At 38.2% G+C, this 15,939-nt stretch overlaps 1 protein-coding gene across 6 annotated transcripts in view; it reads left to right on the top strand.

Moving 5' to 3' along the window:
• Positions 1-15,939, top strand: part of snap91a (synaptosome associated protein 91a) — a 70,307-nt gene that overhangs the window by 35,412 nt on the left and 18,956 nt on the right. For 3 of the 6 annotated variants that reach the window (XM_049478445.1, XM_049478443.1, XM_022679198.2), the window contains exons 9-16: positions 912-973; positions 3,996-4,008; positions 4,776-4,930; positions 6,895-6,977; positions 7,333-7,347; positions 8,162-8,362; positions 11,825-11,905; positions 14,773-15,000. In XM_049478445.1, coding sequence (XP_049334402.1) covers positions 912-973; positions 3,996-4,008; positions 4,776-4,930; positions 6,895-6,977; positions 7,333-7,347; positions 8,162-8,362; positions 11,825-11,905; positions 14,773-15,000 — 838 coding nt within the window. The remainder of the gene's footprint in view (positions 1-911; positions 974-3,995; positions 4,009-4,775; positions 4,931-6,894; positions 6,978-7,332; positions 7,348-8,161; positions 8,363-11,824; positions 11,906-14,772; positions 15,001-15,939) is intronic. The other 3 variants (XM_049478442.1, XM_049478444.1, XM_049478446.1) reach the window with 3 other exon arrangements.

The raw sequence follows: 15,939 nt of genomic DNA, 5'->3' as shown, positions 1-15,939 counted from the left end.
CTAGGCTTTGCTAGTGGAAGACATGCATGTGTGCATCTTCAGTACATCCTCAGTATTTGAACTTTTATGGTCTTGGTCTTTTATGGTTGGAATAAAAATAGCTGAAACCAGTCTATTATAATGTGCCTGAACAGCTGCAGTTCTGAGTCACTGGATCAGATTGGGACATCCCTACTTGGAATCCTTTTGATGTTGTCAGATTTATTTTGTGGATAACACTTTCTTTGGATGGTCCATTGTTGAAGCCTCACAGATGAACTCAATATTTCTTAAAAGCAACTGATTTTTTAGTTAAATGTAATTTATTCTCTTTTAGATGTAACTTTACACCTAACCCTAAACCTATACCCTAACGTGATACCATTGTACTGGGTGATAAGAACCTTGTTTTGCTAATTCCTGTGTTCTTATGTACTTACAGCTGGAACTGCATGGCATGTATTTACTTGTGGTCCTGTGATTTATTCAGTTAATGAGACGCATTTTAGCTCTGATGTGCCTGAATGCATGACCAAGCATGCTGCAGTGCATCGTGGGATGCTGAACTGAAGCATGGGCAGCATTCAGCAGACTGTCTGAGATTTTTAAAAATAGACCTAAATGAAAGGCAAAATTCTGCACATTTTGGTGTCTTCCAGCTCTAACTCTATTGTCTCAGTTAAGCCGTTGGGTATACAATAAAGGTATTAGTGCAGGAAAATGTATTGCAGTGGAATTCAGGAGCACAATGAAGAAGCACAGAACTTTTGGGATGGCATATGCTTTCCTCATGTTATCTTAGTCTGATATTCTACAGTTCACTATTAAAAACAATACTGCTTTGTTTGCTTTGTTCTTTACACTAGCAGGGTTTCTGAGCTGTGTGGATTTATCTTGATGTGTTAACATGACTATATGTTGTATATTTGTAGGCACCTGAGAGTTTGCTGGAGTCTCTGGAAACACATCTGAACACTCTGGAGGGAAAAAGAGGGTGAGAAATGTCATGTCTATGTATATGAATTGGCTCTAGATTCTTACTACTGGGGTAGTGCTGGGTTTAAAAGTTTTGGGTTGAGGACAGTTGAGTATTGTTGTTATGGGTTTTGGGGATGTGTGTCCAGTTGGATAAGTGGTGCTGAGAAGTTTTAGCATTAAATGTCCTTGGTACTTTTGGGTTTCTAGGTGTGGTTGGGTTTAGGTGTGCTTAGAACTGTTGGAAGTAGAGTTACTGAATGTGGTTAGGTTCAGTGGTGCTTAGTACTCTTGGAATCAAAGTTGCTGGGTGAGGTTGGGTTTAATTGTGCTGTGTTTACCTCTGTGAGTATAGTTGCTGCATGTGATTGCATTTAGTGGTGTTGAGTACTCTTAGAAGTATAGTTGTTGGACATGGTTAGGTTTAAGTGTGTGTAGTAGTCTTGGAAATTGAGGTGCTAGATGTGGTTGGGTTTGGTGGTGCGTAGTACTGTTATGGTAGTAGAGTTGTTGGATATGGTTGGGTTCAGTAGTGCTTAATACTCTTGGAATCATAGTTGCTGAATGTGGTTGGGTTTAGTGGTAAGTAGTACTCTTGGTAGGAGAGTTGCTGGATGTGGTTGGGTTTAGTAGTGCTGAGTATGCTTAAAAGTAGAGTTGATAGATGTGGTTGGGTTTAGGTGTGTGTAGTACTCTTGGAAAGTGAGGTGCTAGATGTGGTTGGGTTTGGTGATGTGTAGTTGGATATGCTTGGGCTAGGTGTGTGCAGTACTCTTGCGAGTATATTCGTTGGATATGGTTGGGTTAGGTGTGTGCAGTACTCTTGGAAGTAGAGTTTATGGATGTGCTTGGGTTTAGTGGTGTTGGTTACTCTTGGAAGTAGAGTTGTTGGACATGGTTGGGTTTGGTGGTGCTCAGTACTCTTGGAATCATAGTTGCTGAATGTGGTTGGGTTTAGCTGTGTGCAGTATTCTCAAGAAAGTGTAGTTGCTGGATGTGGTTGAGTTTAGGTTTGCTTAATACTATTGGAAGTTAAGTTGCTGGATGTGGTTGGGTTTAGTGGTGCTAAGTACTCTTGCAAGTAGAGTTGCTGGATGTGGTTGAGTTTAGTGGTGCTAAGTACTCTTGGGGGTAGAGTTTATGGATGTGGTTGGGTTTTGGTGGTGAGTAGTACTCTTGGAAGTAGAATTTATGTATGTGGTTGGGTTTAGTGGCAAGTAGTACTTTTGGAAGTAGAGTTGCTGGATGTGGTTTGGTTCGGTGGTGCTGAGTACTTTTGGGAGTAGAGTTGATGAATGTAGTTGGGTTTGGTGGTGCTGATTACTTTTGGGAGGAGACTTGCTGAATGTGGTTGGGTTTGGTGTTATGTAGTACCCTTGAAGGTAGAGTTGATGAATGTGGTTGGGTTTGGTGGTGCTGAGTACTTTTAGAAGTAGGGTTGTTGTTTGTGGTTGGGTTTAGTGGTGCTGAATACTCTTAGGAGTAGAGTTTCTGGATGTTGTTGGGTTTAGTGGTGCTGAGTGAGGTTGAGTTCATTATTGGAGTATTCTAGGGATTAGTGATGTTGGGAAACATTTAGTTCAGTGGCACTGAGTACTTTTGATATTATGTTTCTGGCTATAGATAATCTGAATAGTTGGGTCTCTTTAGTATACCTCCACTGTCCCACTAAAATACTTTATTACCACTTTATTATTGATTGCCAATCATTTATACTAAAATGCTAATGGATAACATTCTCCCTCCCCTGTGTTTTGTTGACAGTGATGAGTAAGTATTAAATAGTATTATCATAGGAATGACTGTGTTTGAGGACTCCTGTTTTTTGTTTTTAATCTTTGTTGTGACTTTCACTTTTCAATTCTATGGATTTATTCTTGGACTTCAGGTTTAGGTCCAGAAGAATGAAGTTCAGTATGCTGAAGATCTATAGAATTGATGTGAATTTCGTTTTTGGTCTAGTGTGTAATAGTTTAAAAGTTACCTTTGTGCTAGATAAGAATTAACCTGTTTAGTAATCCCTGTTTACACCTTGTCACTTTATGTGTAGCCGGACTGTATCTTAATAAGATTTAAACCACATACGTTTAAACTTGGCAGGAAAATGCATTTACAACCAAACCCTGCAAAATTATTGAATAGCTGAGGGTTTAGCAAACTGCAACTGCAGTTTTTCTGAGCTGTATTACTTGATGCATTGATGACATAGATGACGTTGCTTTGTTGGCTCAGTCTTCTCACTGCCCTGTGACTATAAGGAACTCACTTGTCTGTTTTAGCCAACTCTAATATCTTTTTGGCTCTGTTTTGTCTCTTGCAATCCAGTTGTTAAAGTGAAACCGGTGGTAAAAGAAATCCTAGAAGAAACATACCTATGACAATATGGTCTTTTCTCTGCTTTCCTGTCATTCTTGGTTAAATATTTTAAACCAAATAATCTAATTGTTTCATTCCTATCTTAAATGTTTCTCAGACCACCTTTGAAAAATCAGATTAAATCAGATTTTCAATAGTTTTAAATTTGTCTTGCAAGTGTGTACACTTGATTTTTTTTATGTGGCTTAACCTTATCCAGGTATAATTCTGATCCTAAAGACCCATAAAGTGAGCAGGTGTAAACAGGGTCAAAGTTGACCAATGGATTTAGTTAAGTTTGCTATATTTTGGTGTCTGATATGAATTCTGCCGTTCTGAAGCGTTCATATCAGCATCTTTCAGCGTTTGTCCTGTAACCCCCTGTAGCTGTGCATGCCAACAAAAAAAGTGTTTAATGCATTGTCATTGTTTATGAGGGAAATCTTTGCATACGATTTCAGATGATTGCTAATGAATTAGTCATTTGTGTTGGGCAGAGGGGGTGGAGGTGTATTGATATGGTGGTATTTATGTTGTAAACAGATTAATGCCTGGACTTTCTGCTTGCTATTGAGCTGCATTTTCTTTATAGCTGAATCCTTTCTTTAATTATGTTTGTGTTTATGCTTATTGATTATGACAATTGATTTGTCCACTTACAATTGTTTTATCTGTTTTACTTTTAGGTCACCGACTAAGGTAAGTAATTAAATCTAATTCAAATATAAAATGAATATGTACTCCTGACATGCTAAAAGTCCTGGGATAGTAAAATTTAAATCTATCACGAAATGTTACCTAATGGGACAGCTTGAGAATGTCCACAGCTGTAACAGTTGTGAGGTGTAATCTTGTGAGTGGCCAGTGTGCTCATGACAAGGTAAGGTGAATTATTTAGGTGAGTTAGAGTGAGGCTTGACTGTGGATCGTGGGTGCCATATGGACGGATCATTTCATTTTTTTTTTTAGAAGTAGTGCAGACCAAACAAACACTTTATTAATAAGGGATTAGGCTTATAAGAGTAGTCAGGGACAGGCAGGGTCAATAACAAAAATTGGTCAGTAACAAAACAGCTAACAATATAACAAAGGGTTAGGCAAAAAAAAAATAGAATCATGGAGTGAAAGCAGAGGCTATTTATATACTCACGTTCAGGTGTAAGCAATCTCTGAAGCAAAGCGAACCCGACCACGTAATCCGGCAAGTCCAGGAGGTTGAGCACAGGTGCATCTTGGGAAATGGAGTGTTTATCAGAGCACTAGAGTCCGTGGCAGGCATACAGGCAGTGACAGAACTGACATCAGTGCAGCGTCTTGGATCTTCTTTGTAACATGTCAAACAAATTAGGGAACGATACTAATCCCTGTTCCATGATTTTTGGCATATCAGTGTATATTAATAAGAAAACGGTGTTCCATGTAATATTTCAGTAAATTTAAATGAATATGTGTGTGTGTGTTTGTAGAAAGTGTCTGCAGCCAGTAACGGGACTCCTGCAGGAACTCCTGTGAAGAGCGCCGAGGCTGTTTCTGCACCGGTCAGTGCAGCAGCTGCTGCCCCACAGGCTCCTGCAGCCGAGCCTAAAGCAGCACCACCTGCAGCCACAGCAGCAGCAGCAAAGTGAGACTGCACTGCACTCCACCATCACTCTATCACTCTACTACATCACTCTATCACTCTACTCTTCTATTCCATTTCTGTGCTCTGCTTCTCCATCACATTATATGTAGCTAGTCAAAAGAAACTTTAAAAAGTAAATTCTCATCTCATTCTGTTCTCATTCTTTATCTCTTTCCCCTACACCTCCATCACTTCATTTCTAATACTAGACTCTACCACTTCATCACTGTTATTCCCACCCTGCATCACTCCTCCATCACTTCATTTCTAATACTAGACTCTACCACTTCATCACTGTTACTCCCACCCTGCATCACTCCTCCATCACTTCATTACTCAGTATTCCATCACTTCCTCACAACACTTCACCTTCACTCAACTCCCTCACTACTGTGCTCCACTCTATCACTGCACTCCTCTATTACTCCTACAATTTCCATTAATCCATCACTCTACTCCTCCATTACTCCATCACAACACTCCTCCCTCACTTCTGTACTCTACTCTTCCATCACTCTCTCAACACTTTTAATCACTGCTTTCATCTCTCACTTTTTTACTCTACTCTTCCATCACTGCTTTCCTCTCTCACTTTTTTACTGTACTCTTCCATCACTGCTTTCATCTCTCACTTTTTTACTGTACTCTTCCATCACTGCTTTCATCTCTCACTTTTTTACTCTACTCTTCCATCACTGCTTTCATCTCTCACTTTTTTACTCTACTTTTCCATCACTGCTTTCATCTCTCACTGTTTTACTCTACTCTTCCATCACTGCTTTCATCTCTCACTTTTTTACTCTACTTTTCCATCACTGCTTTCATCTCTCACTGTTTTACTCTACTCTTCCATCACTGCTTTCATCTCTCACTTTTTTGCTCTACTTTTCCATCACTGCTTTCATCTCTCACTTTTTTACTCTACTTTTCCATTACTGCTTTCATCTCTCACTTTTTTGCTCTACTTTTCCATCACTGCTTTCATCTCTCACTTTTTTACTCTACTTTTCCATTACTGCTTTCATCTCTCACTGTTTTACTTTACTCTTCCATCACTCTCTCTACACTTTCATCACTGTTTTTCTATCTTACCTTTTTACTCTACTCCTTTATTACTCTCTCTACAATTTACTCCTCCATCACTCTCTCTACACCTCCATCACTGCTTTCCTCTCTCACTTTTTTTTACTTTACTCTTTCATCACTCTCTCTACAATTTACTCCTCCATCATGCTCTCTATACTCCCATCACTGCTTTCCTCTCTCACTTTTTTTACTCTACTCCTCCATCACACTCTCTACACTTCCTTTACTGCACTCCTCCATTACTCCTACACACTCCATTCATCCTTCACTCTACTCCTCCATTACTCCATCATAACACTCCTCCCTCACTTCTGTACTCTGCTTCTCCATTATTCTCCCTACACTTCCATCACTGCTTTACTCTCTCACTTTTTTTTACTCTACACATCCATCACTCTCTCTACATCTCCATCAATGCTTTCTTATCTCACTTGTTTTTACAATACTCCTCCATCACTCTCTTTACACTTTACTCCTCCATCACACTCTCTACACTTCCATCACTGCTTTCCTCTCACTTTTTTACTCTACTCCTTTATCACTCTTTCTACACTTTACTTCTCCATCACTCTCTCTACACTTCCATCACTGCTTTCCTCTCTCACTTTTTTACTCCTCCATCACTTTCTCTGTACACTTCTATCACTGCACTTTTCTCATTTCCTCACTTTGACTCCATTACCTTATCTCAAAACTCCACCTTCATTCACTCTACTCCTCCAGCACCCGTCACAGTCCACCATCATTCAGCCAGTCCATCACTCTGATTATTTCCATCAGAATGACTTCTCCATCACTGCAGTACTAGTGTTCACACAATAATTTTTCTTTCTCTCTCTTTTCTCCCTTTCTCTCTTTCTCTCTCTCTCTCTCTGCAGCAGTGGGTTTAATGATTTGGTGGATTTTGATTTGCTGGCTCCCAGTGGAGGCGCCTTAGCAGCTCCTACGGCATCATGGGGAGGTATGACTAGTTTCTCCTTCTTCTTCTTTTAAAGATCTGAGCTCTCTCTCTCTCTCTCTGTTTTCCTCTAACGCTACTTTCTGCACATCACACTCTCACTTCTTCTCACAGAACACACATACACACTCAGTTTGACTGTCACAGTTGAGCTCCCACACTAATACCCCACCCTGCAGCAGGATGAATAAAAGAGACTCAGTGTTTTTTATGCGGGAATACATTTACATGCAAGTGTGTCTATATTCATGTCACATATCTGTCTCTTTCTCTTTCTTTCTTTTTCTCAATCTCTTCATCCCTGACCACTTCACCTCTGGTTCCTCTGTGTTTGGCTTCTTCTCTGCTGTTTGCTCAGATCTTCTGGGTGAGGGTGAGTAGAAACACCAATCAGATATAGGTGCACTTTATAGGTAGACAGTTGCAGACTGTGGCCTTTCTGTCTGTTCTGCCCAGATAAAAAAAGATTCTCACCAAACTCTTCTCCTTTCTTATCACCCCTTCTTTTATCTTCTCCCATGTCTTTCTTTTTTTCTCCCCTTCTTTCCTATGTCCTTTATTCTCTTCACATTTTTTGTTTTTACTTTTCTTATCCTCTCGTATTATTTATTCTTTTTCTTTTCCTTTCTTCTTGTATCCTCTCCCATTTCTTTTACTCTTTTTACTTTTACTCCTTTATATCTCCTTTCTATTCTTCTCTTTGTCTTATTTTATCATCTCCTTCTCCTCATTCCTTTCTTTTTCTTTTTTGTTCCCTTCTCTTATCTTTGCTCATTTTACTTATCTTCTCTTTTTCACCTGTCTTCTCATCTCTTTTCTCTCTCATCTCTTCCATTTTTCTTTACCCATCACCTAATTTTTCTTTTCTCTTCTCGTCTGCTCTCTTCTCTTCCCACTTGTTTTTTTTCTTGTCCATTCTTTTCTTCTCTATTTTTCTTCATTTTTTTATTCTTCATTCTCATTCTCATAAGTTATTTTTTATCTCTTGGTTTTCTCATTTTGCAATTTTCTTTTTAATTTTTTTTCTTATCTTCTCTTCACTTATGCTTTTTTTATTTATTCTCAACTATTTTCTCCTCCTTTATTTTCTTCTGACTTCTACTGTTTTCATTCCCCTTCTTCTCTTTTTCCTTTTATTTTCCTTCCACTTGTTTCCCACCTCTTTCTCTCTCTTTCACTCCCTCTAGACTCTTTTTCAGCTCCTGCTGCAGCTCAGCCATCTGAAACTGACGCTGCTGCTCCGGCTAAGTCTGCAGAAGCAGGCGCTGCTGCGGCTGCAACGGAACCTGCGGCTAATGCTAACGCTAGCACTGCTGCCCCTGCAGCTCCAGCCTCGCTGTCCACGCCTGCCCCACCCACCTCCATCTCAGACATGGACCTGTTCGGAGGTCAGTTAGGCATAGAGGCGGGCTAAACTCTCGTCATGAATGGATCTAATAGGCTTAAGGCTGTTCCAGATTAATGGCCCCTGCCATCCAATCAGATCATGAGAAAACCTCCCACAACTCAGGCTAGATAGGCTGAGATAGGATAAAAGTTATACTTTTTGTCCTGAAAAACCTGGCCTCATGACATCTGTAACAGTCAAAAGTTTGGACACACCTACAACTTTTATCACTTGTGGACAAATATACTTATTCTGTAGATAATGTTAACTAAGTTCAGAAACAGTAAAAGTATATTTATCTGACGAATTAACAAGTTGCCACATCATCCTCAACATGTACTCAACATTAGTGATACCTGGCAGCATGGGAGTCTGTCAGTTAATGTAACATTGACTTTGCAGATAGTGATTTCCTACAAATATGGTGCTATTATTTTCACAATGCAAAAAAAATAGACATACCGGTAATTGCAATGCAATTGCTTTAAAAATGCATTTTATGCAGTACCAGTCAAATGTTTGGACACACCTTCTCATTAATTTTTTTTATTATTTTTTTTTTAGACTAGGAAAGAACACATTTAGCTGGGCTTAATTTGGGTAAAGCTGTTTTATAAGGCCGGTCTCTCTGATTAACTTATCCTGTGCAACAGAGGAAACTTTTGATCTTCCTTTCCTGGAGCGGCCCTGATGAGAGCCAGTTTCATCAAAACATTTTTGATTATCTTTGCAACTACACTTGACATTTTTCGAATTGACTGACCTTTGTTTCTTAAACTCTTCATTTTTTTTATTTTCTTAATTAAGTAGTTCCTGCCATAATATGGATTAGAACATTACTTAAATAGAGCTATTCACTGTATACCAACACTACCTCTTCACAACTTTACAACTGATGCTCTCAAACACATTAAGAGGACAAGAAATGAAGAACATCAAGTAATCAACTCTTGACAGCACAGCTGTTCACTGAAAGCTAAACATTCCAGGTGACTCATAAAGCTGAATAAAAAAATCCAGCCAAGATGTGCAAAACTGTCATCCAAGCAAGAGGTTTTATTTTATTATTAATAAAATACAAAATATAGTTCTTCTTAGTTTGAGTGACTTTAATCTACAATTAAACATTTTTAGAAAGTAAATAACACTGAATTTAAGGTCTGTCCAAACCTTTGACTGGTATTGTATATAAAAAGATAAATCAACAAAAAAAATTGGGGCGCAATTCAGCTCAGGAATTATGTAAACTACAGATTAATCGCTACTATATAACCATAACAACAGTGTGAAATATGGTTTTATGGCTCCTGTTCCTGTTTATAATAATGATATTTCCATCAATATGGACGCAGAATTCGATTTTTTTAGAGATTTGAGGCATTTACACATGAACAATTATTTTAAAAAATATCTTCACATTATGAAGGACACACATTTAAGGTATTTCAGGTGTGTCCAAACATTTGCCTGCTACTCTTTATCTAGTAACTGAAAATGTAGTTAATAGGCTAATTGTGTATTGATTTTTTTCTTTACAGCCTCCGTTATTCTCCAAACGCAGCTCTTCTGTAGCGCAGCAGCTGGTTGATTAAATCTGTGCTGTTTAATCAACAAGTGACTGAATCATTCTGTGCTTTGTGGAGCACGGACACGCTAACAGCTTTAGCCTGCTGCTGAAAACAGACAGACAGACAGACAAAGACGCTCACACTTTGGACTGGTCTGTCTGTTTTCAGAGCTTTGCTTTTCTCAGGTGTCACACAGACAGGACAGTGTTCAGGCTGCTGCTCTGTGGTTGGAGACACTGGATATGAAGGTCTATGCAAGCCTGAAAGAAAATATTACATCTGATTTAAACAATTTCCTACTTACCCCAAATATAGACTGGGCAGGTTTGGTGTCTGATGTTAGCTTTTTTTAGTTTTACACTGGAGCTAAAAGGCTAATGTTATGCTAACTGCTAACCTTTTGTCTAACAAGGCTAGTATGTTTCACCATGGCTAAGTACTGTAGCTAGCATGTTAGCACTCGCTGCAAACCTCAAACTGTGTGAATCTGTAATAGAAATGCTTGTGTCGTTTCTGACATTGTATGAGTATAAGTATCTAGAAAAAGGAATTAAACATATGTTAGCTTAAAGAATGTAGCTAAAAGCTAACACTAGCAGATGTTCTGAAACCTAATAATTGTCTACTTTTTGTATAAGTTGTCTTACAGTCCTCGAAGTTATGCAGTTTTAATAATGCTAATCGGTTTAGCTACATTAGCAGTAATTTGAGCTAATTTTCCAGTATGTAGTTAGCTTTATATTATCCTTATAGCTCCAGTGTAAAACTAAAAAAAAGATTTGTTTTAATGTTATATAGAGTTAATTACAGGTATAAATACTCATTGACCACTGTCTTTATGTTTATTTAGGTTTTATCTAACATATAGAGTGTATTACAGATATGAACACTTTTTCTGACTGCTGACTGTATGTTTATTTTGGTTTATTTTAATGTTATGTAGAGTTAATGACAAGTAGACACTCTTTCTGAACACTGATTTTATGTTTATTTGCCTTTACTACACACTTTACTACACTGACTTTATATTTATTTGGGTTTATTTTTATGGTATCTAGAGTTAATTACAGGTAGACACTCTCACTGACCACTGACTTCATATTTATTTGGGTTTATTTTTATGTTATATAGAGTTAATTACAGGTAGACACTCTTACTGACCACTGACTTTACATTTATTTGGGTTTATTTGTATTTTATATAGAGTTAATTACAGGTAGACACTCTCACTGAGCACTGATTTAATGTTTATTTCTGTTTATTCTAATGTTCTATAGAGTTAATTACAGGTATAAACACATTTACTGACCACTGACTTTATGGGTTTATTCTAATGTTATATAGAGTTAATTACAGGTAGACACTCACTGACCACTGACTTTATGTTTATTTGGGTTTATTCTAATGTTATATAGAGTTAATGTTATATAGAGTTACAGGTAGACACTTTCACTCACTGATCACTGACTATGTTTATTTGCGTTTATTGTAATGATATATAGTGATAATTACAGGTAGACACTTTCACTCACCACTGACTTTTTAGTATATTTGGGTTTAGTATTCTAATGTTATATAGAGTTAATTACAGGGAGACGCTGTCACTCACCACTGACTTAATGCCAGTTTTGGTTTATTTTAATGTTATATAGAGTTAATTACAGGTAGACACTCTCGCCAACCTTTTGCACAGTGTTTTATATTTGGGGTAAAATTTAAGCTGCATGAAGCATCTTTTCTTTTACTGCTTACTTTCAGGCTCTGATTTTGTGCATTGACTCTCTCTCTCTCTCTTTCTCTCTCTCTATTTCTCTCACTCACCTCTTTATTCTTTCTGTTCTTTGGCTGGTTTTGTTTGTTTCTTTGTTTCTTTGTTTGCCTGTGTGGTGCTGCAGACGCGTTTGCCCCCTCCCCAGGCGACGGGCCAGCTGACGGCGGGGCTCCTGCAGCCGCTGCTGATGCATGTGCCGGATCTGGTGGGTGCAAACGCCGGGATAAGTGTGTGTGTGTGAACGGTTGTGGTGTGATCAGACGTAGTTACAGTAGTCTTATTGTGTGTGTGTGTGTGAGTGCGAGTGTGTTTGTGTGTGTATGATAGGACGTTGTTTCTACATCAGTACACTTCCTGCGGTTTTTGCTTTGATCACATGGCTCCACTAGTTGAAGATGCTCGCGCTGCGCTCAGCTCCCCCCACCACCTCCTCTTACTATCCTCCTTATAGTAAGATCCATCAGGACAGACCCTCTCCTGTTCTCTTCTCCCTCCACCTTTAACTCCACCTTTAACTCCACCTGTATTCAGTCAGACTGCTCTTTACTGAGGGTGAATGGAACTCAAAGCTGGTCAGAGTGTTGTAGTGTTGGTGTAAGTAATATACATTGTTATGGTGTTGGGGTGAAGGCCTTCACAAACTGAAAACAGAACAAATAAATACGATGAAAAATAAAATAGAAAAGAATAAGTTCAGAAAACCTGTAAATTGTAAAATGTGCAAATTACAGTGCACACTAATCTCACACTAACCTGCACTAAACTTATTATTGCACACTAATCACTCTCTAAATGCACTCTTAACAAACTAACGCACATAATATACATTAACACACACTAAACTCAAACTAAACATACACTGAAAGCACAGAGCACACAAAACCCACACTAAACACACAATGATGCACATTAACCTGCACTAAGTTTAACTATTTTTACACACTAATCACACTCTAAATGCACACTTAACACACTAATGCACAGAACATAAAGTACAATAACACACACTGAACACAAACTACACACATACACTGAAAGAACTCTTACGCACACAGTCAAACACTAAACATACAATGATGCACACTAACCTGCACTAAGTTTACTATTACACACTAATCACACTCTAAATGCACACTTAACAAACAGATGCACATAACAATAACACTTAACCTTAACACACTATACACAAACTAAACATACACTGAAAGCACAGAGCACACAAAACCCACACTAAACACACTGTGATGCACACTAACCTGCACTTTACTATTGCACACTAATCACACTCTAAATGCACACTTAACACACTAATGCACAGAACATACAGTAAAATAACACACTAAACACAAACTAAACACCGAAAGAACACTAACGCACGCAATCCCACACTAAACACACAATCACGCATAAATGTATAGTGGTGCACATAACACACACATAACGCACAATGATGCACACTAACCTGCACTAAATTTACTATTGCACACTAATCACACTCTAAATGCACTCTTAACAAACTAATGCACATAACATATAGTACAATAACACACACTAAACACAAACTAAACATACAATAAAAAAACACTAATGCACACAATCCCACACTAAACCAACAATGACATGTGCAATGGTGTACATAACACACATTTATGCACACTTAACACACAATAACACACAGATACTTACTGATGAACATAACAAACACTAACACACACAAAAAAATGTGACACATAAATGCACAATGGTGCATATAACACACATAATGCAAACAAAACACACACTAAACAACCCAATGGCACATATAAACACTAACACACAAACCACACACTAAACAAACAGTGACACATAAATGTACTATGGTTAACATAGCGTACTTAATTCAAACAAAACACACACTAAACACCCACTGGCACATATAAACACTAACACACACAAAACACACTAAACAAATAGTGACACATAAATGTACAATGGTTCACATAACGTACTTACTGCAAACAAAACACAATAAACAACCAATGTAACCACACAAATGTACAGTGGTGCACATAACAAACATTACCACATACTAAACACATAATAGCCCGCAAACACAATTTGTGCACATAGTAAACATTTACACACACAACACACAATGGCACACAAACGCACCATGGTGCACATAGCACGCACATAATGCAAACAAAACACTTACTAACACACAATGATTGCACAGTGTTGGACATAAGACAAAAACACACACTAAACATGCAATGGAAGCACACTAACACACACAAACCTACACTAAATGGGACACTAACACACATTGGCGCACACAACACACCCACAATGAACACACAGTGACCCACTAAATGAAAACAAAACACAATGACACAAACGCACAACGGCACAACACTTGCCAAATGCACACTAAACACAGACACACACACACCAGTTACATACTAAACATACACTAAACATACTAATTACTCACTATTATACTATTGCACCCTAAACATACCAGAACACACTTAACACACACAAACCCATGCTAATTGCTTATTAATGCACACGCAGACACACTAACATACATTAATTTCACACTAACACACAACATACTAATTGCACGCTAACACACAAATGTATACTAATCACACACTAACACACTCACACTTAACACACTAATGCCACATTCTAATACAATAATCATGTGTTTTGTGACATTAGCATGAATAAACTGTGTTCAGTGTGTGAAGGCCTTTAAATATCTTGATGCCTCAGTATGTATTAGACACACATTTCTCTTTTTTACAGGAAACTTTCTTTGTTTACAGTGGCAGTAATAATGTTAGACATCAGTGAGTGTGACTGTACATGTTTTAAAGAGCTCATATCTTTTAAAAGCTGGACTTTTCTTGCTGTAGAAACTGAGAATATGAGCTTTTTAAATCCACTTCATTTCTCTTTCCCTGATATCCGTTTCTCCTGAAGTCGAGCGATTTCAGTAAAGCCTCTTTATTTGCAGCATTTGTTGTTTAAAACACCCCACCATCTGCCCTCCATCTCTCCCCCTCCATACCCTCCTCCCCAAAGACCCCTGGGCTACCTCTGAGGGGAGTGTGGACGTTGCTCCAGAGCTGGACCTTTTTGCCATGAAGCCAGCAGAGGGCAGCACTGCTGCAGAAAGCCCAGCTAACGGAGAGCCGAGCATCGCCCCCAGTGACCCCGCTGCCGCCCCCAGCGCCCCTGCCGACCCCACCACAACCACCCCCACCACAACCACAGAGTCAGCGGCCGCTCCGCCACTAGACATCTTTGGTGGTAAAGAGTCTGCTTTCATTCTCTGTCTGTCTCTCTCTATCTGTCTTTCTCTCTCTCTGTCTGTCTATCTCTCTCTCTCTCTCTCTCTCTCTCTCGCTTCTCATTACTTTGCATTTTGAGTAACTTACTAGTCAGCTACCCCTACATTATTATAGTTATTATTTTGTTCTCATTTATATTGCTTTATTTCTTCTCATTATTAGAACTAAAGGGCATTAAGTTGAATCACAAACATGACCACCTGATAAATCAAATTGATCATATTTTATATCCTGATATACAGTATCTCATATTTGCACCACTGTTCAAATGGTATGTGATTTTCTGATTTTCTGAGTGTAAATAAGTGCCATTCTAAACAAAGACACACCTTAGACATCAATTAAGCAAAACCTGGGTAAATATGGCATTTGAAATACTAGCATAAATGAAATGATATGCTATGTTATATTAATGTTTTAATGTATTAATGTAATCAATTCAGTAAATTAATGAAAAGGTCTTTAATTTACACTCAGACCACCAGAAAATGTGCCATTTGGCCAGGGGTGCTGTTTGGAACTGTAGATTATATACTCACATAAAATGGATAAGATTACCTTGATTGTGTTGCCTTGTTTCGGTACAGTTAAAAATCAATTCTCAATCTGTCTTTACACAGTGTTTTTTTTTTAAACCATAGAGAGTGGTTTCGCAGATCACACTAAAATGCAGTTTTAAAAAACTTCACCCTAATGAATAATAAGAAAAAAACACTCTTCAGTGGAGAGCATTTTTCAAAACCTCCAGCCCAGAAAACATTTTTAAACGTTAAATTGTGAAGGGTGTTGCAGAAAAACTTCACTATAGTAAGCATGTTCAAAACCTCCATCCTGGAGAATGTTTTTAAAAACCTCCACCCCTAAGATCATTTTCGAAAACTTTCACCCTTAAAAATAT

This window comes from Astyanax mexicanus, chromosome 4 (genome assembly GCF_023375975.1).
Source record: "Astyanax mexicanus isolate ESR-SI-001 chromosome 4, AstMex3_surface, whole genome shotgun sequence".
Lineage (NCBI taxonomy): Eukaryota > Metazoa > Chordata > Actinopteri > Characiformes > Acestrorhamphidae > Astyanax > Astyanax mexicanus.
This window is presented reverse-complemented; position numbering and strand designations above follow the sequence as displayed.